The following is a 15,302-nucleotide window of genomic DNA, read 5'->3' on the forward strand; positions in this document are numbered from 1 at the left end:
TTTAGTCGATTTAAGTATGTAAACGTAAGGAAGTAATATAGATAATACTAATAATACTACAGTTTTTCTCAGTCGCTTTGGTGCATTTCTCACATCACTATTTACATTTGCACAACAGTTAATGCAGTTCTCAAAACAATTAGTAAACTGCAAAACCTAGTTGATAACCTGGAAAAGTGTGTCACTTGCTCAAAATGGATAGCTCATTCCTCAAAAGCAAGTATTCATGTCAATGAAAGTGTCAGTGTCATCAAGATGAAAAGTCCTGACACCATTGTTTATGAACAAGATAGTCAAATGCCTTTATCCTGTTTTCATTATGACAGTTTACTCTGTAAATGTTTTCCAATGCAAAAAAGTCAAATCTTGATGACACTACCTGAAAATGCTCAAGACAGCACTATATACTATTTGCACAGCCATTTGAAAAATACAGTAAAGTTACACATTACTATATTTACTGTAGTAAGGTTACTGAGTACAAGACACTGAATATGTATGTTTCACATTTTTACTGCATATGCTCTTTGCAATTCTAATTTGTTCATAGCATTGTGCAAAAGAAAAAATACACCCTTATTTACAACAAACATAAACTCCCTTTTGGTAGAGCTGTGCACAACTGTAAACAATATTGCAGTACATATTGGAACTGAACATACAACATACATAGTATTGTAATCATTCATGCACATCCAGACGTTCCTCATCAGTGAAAGCTGAGATTCACCTGAGAGAAATTGTTCAGTTTAGGAGACATTTTCAGAAAAAAAAAAAGATTTTAAAAAATGTGTAAAATTTGCTTGACAGATTTTGACAACTAGTTCAACATTTTTGTATGTAATGACTCAAGCAATGAAATGAGAACTATTAGTTTTATATGGAATGACTATTCACAGAGGTGGGTAGTAACGAAGTACATTTACTTCGTTACATTTACTTGAGTACTTTTTTAGAAAAATTGTACTTTTAAGAGTAGATTTGAATGTGGGTACTTATTACTTTTACTCGAGTACATTTCTAATGAAAAAACTGTACTTTTACTTCGTTACATTGGGCCACGTTCCTCTCGTTACTTTATTTTAATGCAATATGTGTTGTTAAATGCGTAGTTTATTCCAAGCGCGCTGTATCTTTTTTCTGGACTTGAGCGATGCTCAATTCACAAATGAATGACTCTTTTGAGTCGATTCTGTTCAAAGACTTCATCAAACAAGTTGGCAGATCTGTCTAAATCGGTTCGCGAATCAGTTTGAATGAACTGTTCAGTTCCTGGACGCACTGAATCGTCTGAAGCCCTTTCAATTCACACTCGACTCGGAGTCGTAACAGGAAGATTTAAGCACATCAAGAGCGTTAGATGAAGTGGCAGAGGACCGACAGTAGCTACAGTCAAGTGAGAGCAAATCTTCAAATGCATCATATTTTTGCCAGCGATGAAGATCTTTATTAGTTGAACATCTTCGTAAGCAGTCTGTGAATGAATGATTCCACAGGAGTCAGGACGATATATTGGATTTCATTTTACTCAGGTAATACATTTTACAACCAAACAGATTATTACGCCACGATACTAGAAAGTATGACATTACCCGTTTTTTGGACATATAAATTAATTTACATTAAATAAAGCTACCACTGTTCACAGTTTATGAACACCCGCCATCCCGCGGTAGTGTGTGTGTATTGTTGCGCAGTGGCGTGCGAACTCGACTTGAAAACGAATGCCTTTGCCTGCCGTAGACAGTTAACCAGTTTAAACATGCTTGCAGAAATATACATTTGACATTGATGTACTTTTATTTGTCTTGTTTTTTGTGTGTGTTCAGATGTTCAGTAGCAGTCATGAGCGCGAGCACATGTGAAGAGTTTTTAACTCTTCTCTGTAAATAGCCTACCTTTGAATGCAACACTCTGCAGATTCACTTTATTTCGACATTGTCTAATAATCCAAATGTAGTTGTATAAGTTACTATTTTACAAACCAGAGGACAGGCAATGATTTTCGAGCTATACAGATGGCAGAAATAATGCTTACGTCTCTCTTCTGTTTTTGTTGCAAAGATAGCTGATAATAATAGTCATTTAAATAAACAAAATCTAAATAATATCATTTTATATATATGACGACTTCAGAGGCAAAAGCCTGTAAGTACCATCTGAAATTTTCTTCTAAAAGAGCATTTTTATCAAGCTTGTATGTTTATGTTCACACTTAAATGTCAATGAAAAGTAGCCTACCTATTAATTGTCATTAAAGTGAAATTACTGAACTTAAATATACAAGCTTGATACAAATGATTGTTTTAGAAGAAAATTTCAGATGGCACTCAAGAGGCTTTTGCATCATGAAGTCTTCCTATATATATATATATTATATATATATATATATATATATATATATATATATATATATATATATATATATATATATATAGGCCTATATGATCCGAAGTAACTAGTTACTCACTACTTGAGTAGTTTTTTCATTGGATACTTTTTTACTCTTACTCAAGTAACTATTAAGATTATTACTTTTACTTTTACTTTGAGTAAATATTTCTATAAGTACTTGTACTTTTACTTGAGTACAGTTTTTGGGTACTCTACCCACCTCTGACTATTCAGCATTCACAAGTATAGTTAATTTTGACTGACATGACATAAGCAAATGATCATTTTATAAAACAGCAGAGAGTTGTATGAAAGCAATTGATGCATGTCCAAAAGCCTTTGCAATTTGTTGGAAGGAATGAGAAACTGCTACTATGATGTGCACAAATGACTAAATGTTGTGGAGATTGAACTAACTGTTGTGCAAATGTAAATAGTGATGTGAGAAATGCACCAAAGCGACTGAGAAAAACTGTAATAATAAGACAAAATCAAAATGGAAAAGTAAGGGGAAATAAAATTAAATTCCCTCAAAAAAGCCTTACTATGTTTGCCTGTATATCATTCTTATTGTGTCAAAATAATCTACTTTGCATAATGTCTATTTAATGAGTTTTTTTGGTATGAGTTGATCAAACTTTAATGTGTAGTCTGATGGATGGATAGATGGATGGATGGATGGATGGATGGATGGATGGATAGATAGATAGATAGATAGATAGATAGATAGATAGATAGATAGATAGATAGATAGATAGATAGATAGATAGATAGATAGATAGATAGATAGATAGATAGATAGATAGATAGATTGAAAGTGTATGGACAAACACAAATGATCTACTTTATCAATGTTTTACTTAATGGTTATAACACTAACCAACAATATCCAACAAACTAAAATAGATCAAAACATTCCTTTTCAAACCCGTGCTGAACCCATGTGCAAAGTCCGACACAGATGACGTCTTCTCAACTGCTCCTCGCTGATTGGTCGAATCTGTAATCATTCAGTGGCAGCGCATGTCGTCACAGCAGGAACCGAAGGAGGCGGTCAAACCAAGATGGCGTTCCGCGATGAAGCAGGAAATATACTCGGTTTTCAGTAAATCTCCTCATTTGAGAGCGTCGACCGGAGCTTGTATGTCCGAGGACAAGTGAGAGACTTATTCGGAGACTGAAGACAGAGCAGATATTGGTAAGGACACCGGTGGGACGTGCAGGGACAGTTTGAGGGGCGGTGGCAGAGGAAGTCGGGCCCTGTTAGGTCGCTTCACTAACCTGGACTGGAACAAAACTAGACAGTTGTTTTTAACCAGGCGTCCACATTCATTTCTTTGCTTCTCTAGTTCTGAAGTACCAAATCTTTGGTTTTAGGTCATACATATTTTCGTTATTTGATTGACATGTCAGATCGAAAAGAGAAAATCGTAGTAGCTTGGTAAGATGCCAGGAACAAATATGTGTCATCATCCAGTTTCAATATAAAACAACTTCGAAAGGCTGTCTCATCAGTATATCTAAATATTTATTGTTAAATTTAAACTGGTATTGGACTCATCTAGCTTGCTGTCTGTATGCATTTTACATTGTCTTTAGTACGCAACAAATCTGTTGGCTGTATGTAGTAATAACAGACGATCAGCTGTTATGCTTTTTTATGTAAGACATCATGGGTGGTGAAATGACTTCAAAACCGGTTTTATCAGCCTGTATGTCAGCATGTGATACAGTTTTGGGCTAGTTCCCTCCCTGGTTATCATGAAGCAGATTGACAGTTGTGCTAAACTTCCTGTAAATGTAGAAGCTTGTGTGTTTACAGTTTCAAAAGAAAAGTCCAAGCGATTCTTGTAACTTAATGCTGTTTGGACTATGCCTGTGCTTTGTTTTCTAGTGATCTGACAATATTGTTTTTTTAAATGTTCTACAGTATCCGATTACCAATATGCAATATCCATTCTTTTACATTTTGACGTAATCAAATCATTCGACAACGACAACATGCCCTAATATGCTTTATTATTGTTGTTTTGGGAATGGTTAACTGTTAAACTTAAAACGGTATGCATTTTACACTTGAGATTAAATGTTATGTAAAGAGTAATTAATGCAAACAATATACACAGTAGAGTTTTTTTAAATACATTTTTGTTCAGTCAGGATTCATCAAATTGTTTAAAAGTGCCAGTAAAGATTTTTTTTCATAATTTTATTATTTCAAATTCACTTTCTATTCATCAAACAATCCTAAAAAAGTATCACTTCTGTTTTCAGCATTCAACAACAACACTTTTGCCATCAGGGGAATACATTTCATCTTAAATTGTAATAATACTTCATGATATTCCTGAATTTGCTGTATTTTAATCAAATAAATACAGCCCTGGCCTGAAAAAAAAAAAACAGTTTCAAAATTGTACTGACATCAAACTTTTAAACAGTAGTGTATAATATAGGTCAAACTTTTTTCCATTGGTTATGACATAGTTTCAATTTAGTTTGTGTAATTCTTTGTATTTAAGAGCAATAGTAAGATTACTACAGCTCTTAACGTTGAATTTAAATAGCATATTTCAGTAGAGTCTTAAATCTCTTTAGTATTGTGTTGGCATAATCACTCACAACCAAGCAATTCTGTTGTTATCTTAATATAATTCTAATTCTGTATTTCTTATACTTCTCAGCAAATTGTAACAGAGTATTACCAAAAGATTTTCACAACTTGCTTGTTATGTGATATAGGATATATATATTGTAATTTCTTATGTTAAAATAGTAACTTCTGTCGAGAAAATCAAAGTACAAGGAAGAGAAAATAGGCAACTGTCCTCAGTTTGTGTGAATTTCTGTTGTTTGTTTATTTCTTTAGTTACTCTAAATGGCTGCGAGGAAGTCTGGATCAGATATCCACAACAACGGTGAGTCAGCCAAGCAGCTGTCATGACTGTTTATTATATTTTAAAAATATAACATTTAAATGACTAATTTTAACACATTTGGTTTCCTTGTTCTTCTGTTGCTTTACTTGATGTTTCAAGGACCCGTCTGCTACCTTGAGGATGTTCCCTTCAAGCTCAATGAGAAATTCCGCTGTCCCTCAAAAGTGGGTCTTCCCATTGGCTTCTCTTTGTCCGACTGTAATTCCAAACTCTTAGATCTGCAAGTAAGTCGGATTTTCCCTCTAATTTTCATCATATAAGTGTTTTTGTCAGAAATAATGAATGCTTTGCTTTTACTCCAGTATGACTTCAGTCTAGAGCGGCGGAGCGTTCAGTGGGGGGAGGAGCTTGCCAAAGCACGAGCCGCCGAAGCTCGAGCGGCGGAGGTCGCCCGGGTGGACTCTGAAAATGAAAGGCAAGCTGCTGTTCAGGATGCAGATGTTGGATTGGTTGGGGGGAAGAAAGCCCGCCCCTCTGATGAGCAGGATGCTCTCCCACCAGCATTGAACCCGGTTTTAGCTGGCCTGTGGCACAACGCAATCCTTACGCCTCTCCCAGCCCCCTCTTTTGGACCGACGCAACCAGCACCTAGCAGCCCGGCCCCGCAGAGTCTGAACTTAGCTGACTTTGAGCGAGAGGAGGACCCTTTTGACAAACTGGAGCTTAAGACACTGGACGACAAAGAAGAGTTGCGAAATATCCTGCAGAGTCAACCGCAGTCATCCATTTCACCTCCTCAGCTTCCTCCAGCCGAAAATCGCCCCACTTCTCCAAGTACTACGCCTCCTCTTCAGGCCAAAGCAGGAATGTTCCATAAACCCAACGGACTGGTTGGACTGCTGGACTTAGAACGAGGTGGGGTTGTGGGGACCTCTCGGGGACAGATTGATGCCGACCGCCCATGTAATATTCGCTCACTGACTTTCCCCAAGCTTTCAGACCCAGGAGACTCCCCCTCAGAGCCTCCTCTCAGCGTTTACCCACCACGCAGTCTGTCCAACGGCATGCCACCATCCCTGCAGAGAACAGCATCCAACACGACACTCCCCCAAGAGCAACCTGTCTATGCTCAGAATGGAACAACGAAGCAGGTAGCGAAAAATAGATGAAAACATTTGCATTTCAGTGCTGATTGTTAGCATGTAAAATAGTCAACACAGGTTCAGTGGAAAAACATGAATTTGACGACATTTCTGCAAAATTATATTACGGAGTTTCTTGCATGTTTCGCAAAAAGTAAAATCTCCAGTGAGTGGCGATAAACGCGTGTTCTAGTTTTATCGGAAACCCATGAACTTGAATCTGGCAACGTTTTATTTCATTGCTTGTTGTACGTATCGAAGTGAAATGTCCAGTGAGTCGTGCTTAATCGCATTTGAAAATGTCATAGCCCCTACATTGAACCATACCCTAATCTTATCCGATAGTGTTAAAGTCCACATGAAATCAAAATTGACCATATTTACGTTGTTTGCCTAAATTGATTGTTTTGTGGTGAACAATTCATCCATGCAAGTCAATCCACACAAAAACATTTTTTGGCTTTGTAATCTTTGATCAAAATCTGAAAATGCCCCTCCCCTCTGCTTTGGAGGACCTTTGATGACGTAGGTTTGACGGCTTGGTTTGGGAAACGCTTAACCACTCCCCTCAAACCGTTACGGTACGTTCACACGGGGCGTCAGCGTCAACGCTTCCCATTGACTTTGAATGGGTGACGTCAAGCGTTGCCGAAAAGAATTGTGGATCCGTCGGCGGTGCTTCACTGGCGTTGCTTGCGGCAGAAGTTGAGAATTTTTCAACTTCTGCCGCAAGCAACGCCAGTGAAGCGCCGCAGACGGAAGCATCAGCCAATAGGATCGCTCTATGCAAATACAGTAGCCAGGCGGCAGCCAATCACGTTCATCCTGTTCAAGAGCAGCAAACTGAGGATACATTTTAAATTTCATTGGCTGACGCTGCTATGACCATGGCGTCAGTGCCAAACTTCAGCCACGCTTTCCGTCAAGCGTTGACGCTGACGCCCCGTGTGAACGTACCGTTAGTCTGTTATGAGCAGAGATGGAGAGGAGGAGCGCTAGAGTAAAACCCTGCCCTCTGTTCAATATTCCTTTTCACTGGGAAATACGTCACAACTCTGGAGGAAGTTTGCAATTTCTGGTTCACGCAGACCATAACATAAGCAAACGTGAGACATCAAAGTATTTGCTAAAGCAACCATGCCGTTTTAGCTTGCTTTGAGCTCTTTTTCTTGACTCGTTTCACTAGAATCAAATGGTTGCTGACTAGCTGTACCAGGTGAGCTACCGAGCAATTTTACTACGTCAGCAAAGCCATACAAATGGAGCTGGTTATGTGATGCGGACGCCAAATGTATTAGTTCACAAATCGTTCACTACAAATCAAGTCATAACATAGTAAATCAAGTCTTTCTTAAAGTCCCCCTGTGGTGAAAATCAAGTTTTTAATGTTGTTTATATGTCTATGTGGTGTAATATGCTTTAAGACAAACCATGTGCAAATTCATAAGTCATTACTATTGCTGAGTATTTTCTCTTTAAAACTGCGGTGATCTAAAGACGTCACAAACTACCATGTAACCAATAACATATTTGCTGGCGGGCTTTAGCATATCATTAACTATGACCGCTCTGAAGCAGTGAAGTCTCAAGAAAAGCCAGGTTGTCCTGGTATATTTTTCTGTTGATATGAAAAATCAGATAGATTTAACGATATTGCGGGTGAATTATGTATATTACGATGTTCTGATGAACTATATGCCTTTCTACACTGACATTCTGAATTGTTCAAAGCATTTCTTTTTTATAATTCAACTTTTTTATTGTTCAACAGTCAAAACTTCAGAGTACGTCACCACATTAATCAGTAATCACATTTGCGGTTACACATTCAGCCACTAGTCACCATCAGTGGAATACAACCAAAACAAAAGCACATGGAAATTAAACAATTGTTAAGCAGCCCTATTCATTTACACCATATTTATATGCTGCCAAAAATGATCCCATGTTATTTATTTATTTTTCTCTCTCATTATGCAGTCTCCCCAACATTCTTTCATATGAAGCAATTTCAATCATCCCATCAATCCAGTCTTTCAGGTCTTGGGTTTTGGGGCATTTCCAATTTTGTAAAATCATCCTGGCACCTGTAATACAACCACTCTTAATAAGGGTAAATGTATCTTTTGCTATGTTGGGTATCACTGATTTATCTCCAAGAAGGTATAGTCATGGTTCCACAGGTAAATTAGACCCCATCCATTCAAGTACTGCCAGAATTTTCCATCAGAATGGGTGAACTAAAGAACGTTCCCAAATCATATGTAAATAAGTACTTCTTCTGTTCAAAGCATTTCTAAGGATTCTGAGGCAGCTGTCTGACTCTGAGATGGGGAACGGGAACATGGTTAATGTAACATTAGCAACACGTTATTAGCTGTTTTATAACACAGTCAAGCAAAAGGCTAATTATATTAATTACCGGTATGTGTCCGACGTGGTTTGCCTAAGTTGACCGAGTGAATCTGTGAGCTGGTGTGAATGAGTGGAGGTGGGGCTAATTAGCATATTCATAGATCTGCATGTACTAAATGAAGCAAGGGTGTAGAGTTACTTTCAAGCTATTTTAAGGCACGAAGAGTGTTTTTTCACAAATTTTTTAACGATCAATTTTGGTGATCAAAGATGAATTTGAAAGGATAAAATTATTGACTACAGGGGGACTTTAACCAATCTATAATAATCTGCCTTTTAATCATAATTTATGTGAAAAAGGAATAAAGGTTGATATTTTACTGTCACTATTGGTCATTTCAACTGGAAACTGCAGTGAATCTTATCTATATTATGTACTTATGTTACAGAGCCACATTTTCCAATGAGCCAAGGTTGAAAATAGTTCAACTAATTTTCTTCTAAACGTCTTTGCAGTCAAACCCCGTCACAGCTACTAACCATCCGCCTGCTGCCACGATCCTTCTCGGCCTTTCGCCCAGTGAACGACAGTGTGTGGAGACAATTGTGGGCATGGGTTATTCTTACGAGGGTGTTCTCAGAGCCATGCAAAGACAAGGACAGAATGTGGAACAGGTCACTTTTTAGGCTTGGTTATCCTTACTACCAGTCTCTGTGATAGTGTTGTTTATGTAAACGATTAAATGAGACTCTTTAATTACTTAGTTGTTATTCCACTTCTCTCATTCGTAGGTGCTGGACTACCTGTTTACTCTCAGTCGACTGTGCGATCGAGGTTTTGATGTGACTGCTGTGGAGGAGTGCTTGGAGATGTACCAGGGCTCTGAGGAAAAGGTTGGTGAATTCTGACAGCCACAAATGACTAAATTACTAATTTGAATATACATTTGCATCTATACTTGTTTCCATGTGAACTTGAAAACACTGATCCTATAAAGAATTTAAAAAGAATTATACTTTGTATGAACCAAGTGCCGTTTAGGAGTCTGTGAGGTAAATATAATGTCTTTACAGCAACATAATAGATAGTTCATTTCAGATGCAAACGTAACAAAACTTGTCTGATCAAAGGTCAAACTTTTATTGACCATTAGCTCACAATAATCACATAACATGATTATTACGTTTATATGTAACATTAACATGTTTTATTAAAGGGTTAGTTTTAAAATATTTACTGTACTTTGAATCTTTTTATTCATCAAAGAATCCTGAAGAAAAAATATTGTGAAAATATTAAGCAGCACAACAGTTTTTCAACATTGATAATAAGAAATGTTTTTTGAGCAGCAAATCTGCATATTAGAATGATTTCTGAAGGATCATGTGACTCTGAAGACTGGAGTAATGATGCTGAAAAACGCAGCTTTGCATCACAGTAATAAATTACATTTTTAAACATATTCAAATAGAGAACAGACATTTTAAATTGTCATTTTCGCAATATTACTGTTTTTCTGTATTTTTAATAAAATCAGATTTCATCAAATTCAGTTGAAATATGGCAGTTCAGTAACAAATCCAGTTCAAATATGTCATTAAATATATATAACATTGACTTAAACATTTTATATTCACACAAAGCTATTGCACGGTTTTTGAATCCCTGGAATATATCGGCTACTCTTATGTCTCCTCTTTAATTGTTATTTTTGGATCCCTGTGCCCATTCTGGACATTTTGCATTACATTCCATGGAATAAAAATTCATAAATATTTGAAACAAAACAAGGTTGTTTGTAAATGATGACATTTTCATTTCCTTTCCAGTTGTGCGTTGTTATATTTATGCAACATTCTCTCCCATAGGCTCTTGAGTTTCTGCAGCTGATGTCACGGTTTGGGGAAATGGGCTTTGAGAGAGACACTATTAAAGAGGTACTACTCGTGCACAATAATGACCAGGATAAGGCGCTGGAGGATCTGATGGCCCGAGCGGCTGCGAGCTGAGCTTCGAGAGTCCGTCCGCCTGGAGCCACCCCTCCCCTGGCCCTCCGAGGGGTCCTGGCTGTGGAAGGATGTGATTCTCTTCTCTCTAAGACAGGACGACTGATTTTGTATCCTAATAAAGATATACCTCTTGGAGTAGGGATTGATGGCACCGCTCAACTGTGCATTCATCCCTCTTCAGCTGTATGTCTGTTAAGTGATCTTAGAACGGTGACGAGTGGGAGGAGCTCAAACCCTCATCCGAGAATCGGCATTGGCTAGTGTCTCTGTTGCCATGGTGACAGGCTAGACTGGGCGGGACTGGAGAAACAGAATTGAGCGGAGCCCCATTGACGCCAGGTTTGACAGATTACGGACTCGGAGTGACACTCGAAGCTATTACGCTGCCATCTCCCGCTGCTGGACGCAGGCTTTCGAAAATTGAAACCTGAACACTCATACAACCCATGGCTAAACAGAAACCCCACTGAAGTGCCCTCTCTCTATTCTGTCTCTGCTGTTTGTTTGTTCATACATTGTTTATATGTTTGACAGGTGGAAATACTTTATCTTTCTTCATTTGTCCTTTTTTGAGATTGTGTTTCTTTGCTCTATGGTTAGGAACTGCTTTAACAGAACTAATCAGCATTATGTAAGTTTGCCCAGTTGGCTTTTGCACTGGAATGAACACATTTGGCAAGAGAAATTGGTAAGTTCGGCTGGAGCTGCAAAATTTTAATGATGCCGCCACGTTTTCAAACAAATGACATGCGAATACTGCACAGGCACACTGAATCACAGATGTTAATATAAACATATTTAAAGATCTGTAAAGATACACTGTCGGTTTCCATCTGTAATAAAGAAATTGAGAACATTAACACACCCTACTGAGGTTAACACATTAATATGAGATTTATTCTGAAATCTATTGGACGAAGCAGAAGAAAAATGGAGGTGTACACTAGCACTCAAAAGTTTGGGATCAGTAAGATTTTGTTTTAAAGAAATTTATATTTTTCTTAAGCAAGGATGCCAAATATTGATCAAAAGTGACCTTTATGATTAGAAAGATTTCTATTTCAAATAAATCCTCTATTCATCAAAGGCTCCTGAACTGAAGAGATATGTGAAAACCACATTTCCACAGAAATATTAGGCAGCACAAGTTTCAGTTTGATAATTAGATATGTTACCAAATCAGCATATTAGAATGATTTCTTAAGGATCATGTGACACTTTAGACAAGATTTTTTTACATGTATACATGTATGTATACATGTAAATTATTACAAATTGAGGAAATTGATTGATATAACGTGTACACCTCAAACCGACCTGAGCATAAGAGACGACTTCTTAGAAAACATGAATGAATCTTACCGACCCCAAACTTTTGAGCCGTAGTGTCCTTAAATGATAGTTGTGCAATAGATCTGAAGTTGAGACTGTGAATTCTTGTGGCACATCTTTTGGGCCAGTAGAAACTCTTTGAATGGACTTTGAGCTTTGATCACAAGAGGTAAAGTGCATGTCTGTTAAAATACTGGCCAACTTGCTCAGAGAATGGCTTTCTCTTTAGAGGAAAGCAGAAAAAAGAGGCGAAACTGTGCAATGTTGGAACTTTACTGACATAATTTATTAACATATCTGACTCCGGTAGAATTTTTTGGCTCAAATGTAGATCCAATGTCTAACCTCATACTTTTTGATACTGAATTTTGACCTATCAGCGGGTGAATGTCATGAAAAAAATGTCCAGGTCATATTCCACCCCAAAATCCTAAAAAAATGTATTTGTGTATTGGAGAAAACCAAGCCTATTTTTAGGACCAATAAGTTGTTGTTTGTTTGTTTGTTTGTTTGTTTTCTTCTCTTCTTTTTCTGAATTTTGTAACAAAACAAAAAAATATCTCAATTTCACTGCAATAATGGTCTTTATGATACTTAATTAGAAATAGACTTTAATTTAAAAAAAAGGTTTTTGTTTTGTTTTTTTTTGTAGTGAAACATGACCTGTATATGTTCTTGAGAGGTTTTGTGACATTTGCCTAAAAAATTGTGTGCCATTTTTTTTTTACTTTGTGTCAGTTCCCATCACACCAATTAATTTAGGTTGAGATGTAGATTTGTAATGCCCCAGCTGCCAGAGACCCTTATTTGACTCTTTAACGTTTTCAAATATACAGCAGTCTTCAGTTGTAAAAGGCTTTTACCTGGCATGAGACGGTACTAAAAACCTCAATCAAGATAGTCCAGAGAAACATGAGTGTGTTACTGTTGATACTCTTCAAATTATACCAAGCAATTTCCTCTGATATGTATGGAATCACTTTTGAAAGATGTCTCTGGGGCAGATATATAGGTTATTGGGGACCTCATAATGCCCATTATGAATAAAAATGCTGCGTTATCATTTTGTTTTTAATTTTTTAATTTTCACCTTTATAGGTACAAAAACAGCCTGTTTAAGCTCACTTTCCATGTGCAATTTATTTTGACAAGTGTTGCTTCAAAATCATGATTAAATTGTGATGTGCCACATGGCGTAGGTGCTTGTTGATGCAGGTGGATCTCATGTAGTCAAGGTCACCCAAAAATCAAAAGAAAAAATAAGAAAGTGAACTTTGCATTTAGAATATTAGGATTTTCTTATAATGAGTTACCATTACGTAAACATACATTCCTCTCTCTCTAGATATAGATAAAACAAGGGTTGGACAATGAAACTGAAACACCTGGTTAGTATGGTGTAGGGCCTCCTTTTGCGGCCAGTACTGCTTCAATTCGTCTTGGGAATGATAGATACAAGTTCTTCACAGTGGCCAGATTGATTTTGAGCCATTCCTCTTAGAACATTGGCCAAGTCACTATGTGATGCTGGTGGAAGAAAACGTTTTCTGACTTGCTCCTCAAAATACTCCAAAGTGTCTCAAAAATGTTTAGATGTGGTGACTGTGATTTTCAACTTCACTTTCATGTACATCAAACCATTCTGTCACAAGTCTTGGTGTGTGTATTAGTGCATTATCATGCTGAAACACGGCACCTCCTTCAGGGTACAATGTTTGAACCATTAGGTGCACATGGTCCTCTGGAATGGTTCGCTTGTCCTTGGCAGCGCCCATCAAGCACAGTTGGGAACGCCATTCCCAAAAACATCACTGATCCACCTCCATGCTTCACTCTGGGCAGCAACAGTTGGGAAGTTAAGCCTCTTTGGGGCTTCTCCACATCGTAACTCCCACGAATGTGGGAAAGACGGTGGTCTCATCAGAGAACATGTTTCACATTGTCTACAGCCCAAGATTTGCACTGTTGGCACCAATGAAACTGACTTGGCATTGACACGAGTATCAACCTTTGGCAGCCCGACCATGAATGTTAACTCAGTGGAGCTCCTGATGAACAATTTAGTTGGAAACAGGAGAGTCAAGGTGTGCATTTAATTCTGCAGTATTTTTCTGTTTTTTGGATACAAACCGGGTTAGTGCCTGGACATCCCTTTCAGACAGCTTCCACTTGCGTCAACAGTTACTCCTGTTGAATGTGGTTCGTCCTACGTGGTGGTATGCCGACATTACCCTGGATACCATAGCTCTCAATACACCAAAAAGACTTGCTGTCCTGGTCACAGATCCGCTTTTTTTGAACTCTGATATGTCTCCCATTATGTTGTGTGGATTGCAATATTTGATGTTCAGCTGTTCTATTGCTCTGCTAATTCAACCTTCACACACTGCTCTTACTGATGGAATGTAAAATCAGTTAATATTATATCATATTATATCATATATAGACGTGAAACCTCCAACACTATATTAGACAGTGTTTCAGTTTCATTGTCCAACCCCTATATATATATATATATATATATATATATATATATAGTCGTGAAATTGCAAAATCTACTTTTTTTTTTTTTTTTTTTTGATGAAATATGACCTGCATATGTTCTTGACAGATTTCAAGAGGTTCACCCATCCCATACAGGACTGATTATTCAAATAAAGTAAACATGATTCTTCCTCGTCTGTTTGTGTCAGCATCCCTCAGTCTAGGCTGAACGGACTAGAAAAGGCTGAAAAGAACAGAGCAAACCCATTGCTGGATGCATCACAAAGAGCATTCTGGCTTGGAGTGAGTCAGCGCTCAAATGCAGATCTATTGTTATAATTGTAAATGGGGAAATGTGCTGAACCTGACGGACAGGTAGAGCAGATCAGAGGGCTTTTGTCTTGACGATACAGAGATCTGTTGCTCTTAAAAGTGTTTAAAAATGTTTCGTTTTATTTAAAATGATTTCAGACTTCAGTATGATAAAACTTAATCTTCTTTTCAAAAAAGTGTGGCTGTCACTGCACTGGTGTTTATGATGCACAGATTTTGGCCAGGAGCAGCAATGGTGAAACTTCTAGTGGAACAGAAAGTAAGCAGCAACAAAGGTCACGGTTTAAGGAAATTCACACCCCACATGTTGAATGAGGTTGTTACACAGCATATTGTGTGCTGGACAAAATAAACCATCAGCCATGAATCAGAA

General features: G+C 37.6%; 1 protein-coding gene across 2 annotated transcripts; it reads left to right on the plus strand.

The window, feature by feature from the left end:
- Positions 1–3,382: 3,382 nt before the first annotated feature.
- Positions 3,383–13,348, plus strand: ubap1 (ubiquitin associated protein 1). 2 transcript variants are annotated; one of them, XM_081391407.1, is made up of 7 exons: positions 3,383–3,592; positions 5,264–5,312; positions 5,433–5,557; positions 5,636–6,424; positions 9,287–9,445; positions 9,563–9,664; positions 10,640–13,348. In XM_081391407.1, the coding sequence occupies exons 2-7, from the start codon at positions 5,273–5,275 to the stop codon at positions 10,778–10,780; spliced, it is 1,356 nt and encodes a 451-aa protein (XP_081247533.1). In that variant the 5' UTR covers positions 3,383–3,592; positions 5,264–5,272; the 3' UTR covers positions 10,781–13,348. The 2 variants fall into 2 exon arrangements, with proteins under 2 accessions (XP_081247533.1, XP_081247534.1); XM_081391408.1 differs by lacking the exon at positions 9,287–9,445 and having other exon boundaries at positions 3,418–3,592.
- The last annotated feature ends 1,954 nt before the right edge of the window (positions 13,349–15,302 follow it).

Source organism: Scardinius erythrophthalmus (assembly GCF_964197995.2).
Source record: "Scardinius erythrophthalmus genome assembly, chromosome: 17".
In the NCBI taxonomy this organism is placed as follows: domain Eukaryota; kingdom Metazoa; phylum Chordata; class Actinopteri; order Cypriniformes; family Leuciscidae; genus Scardinius; species Scardinius erythrophthalmus.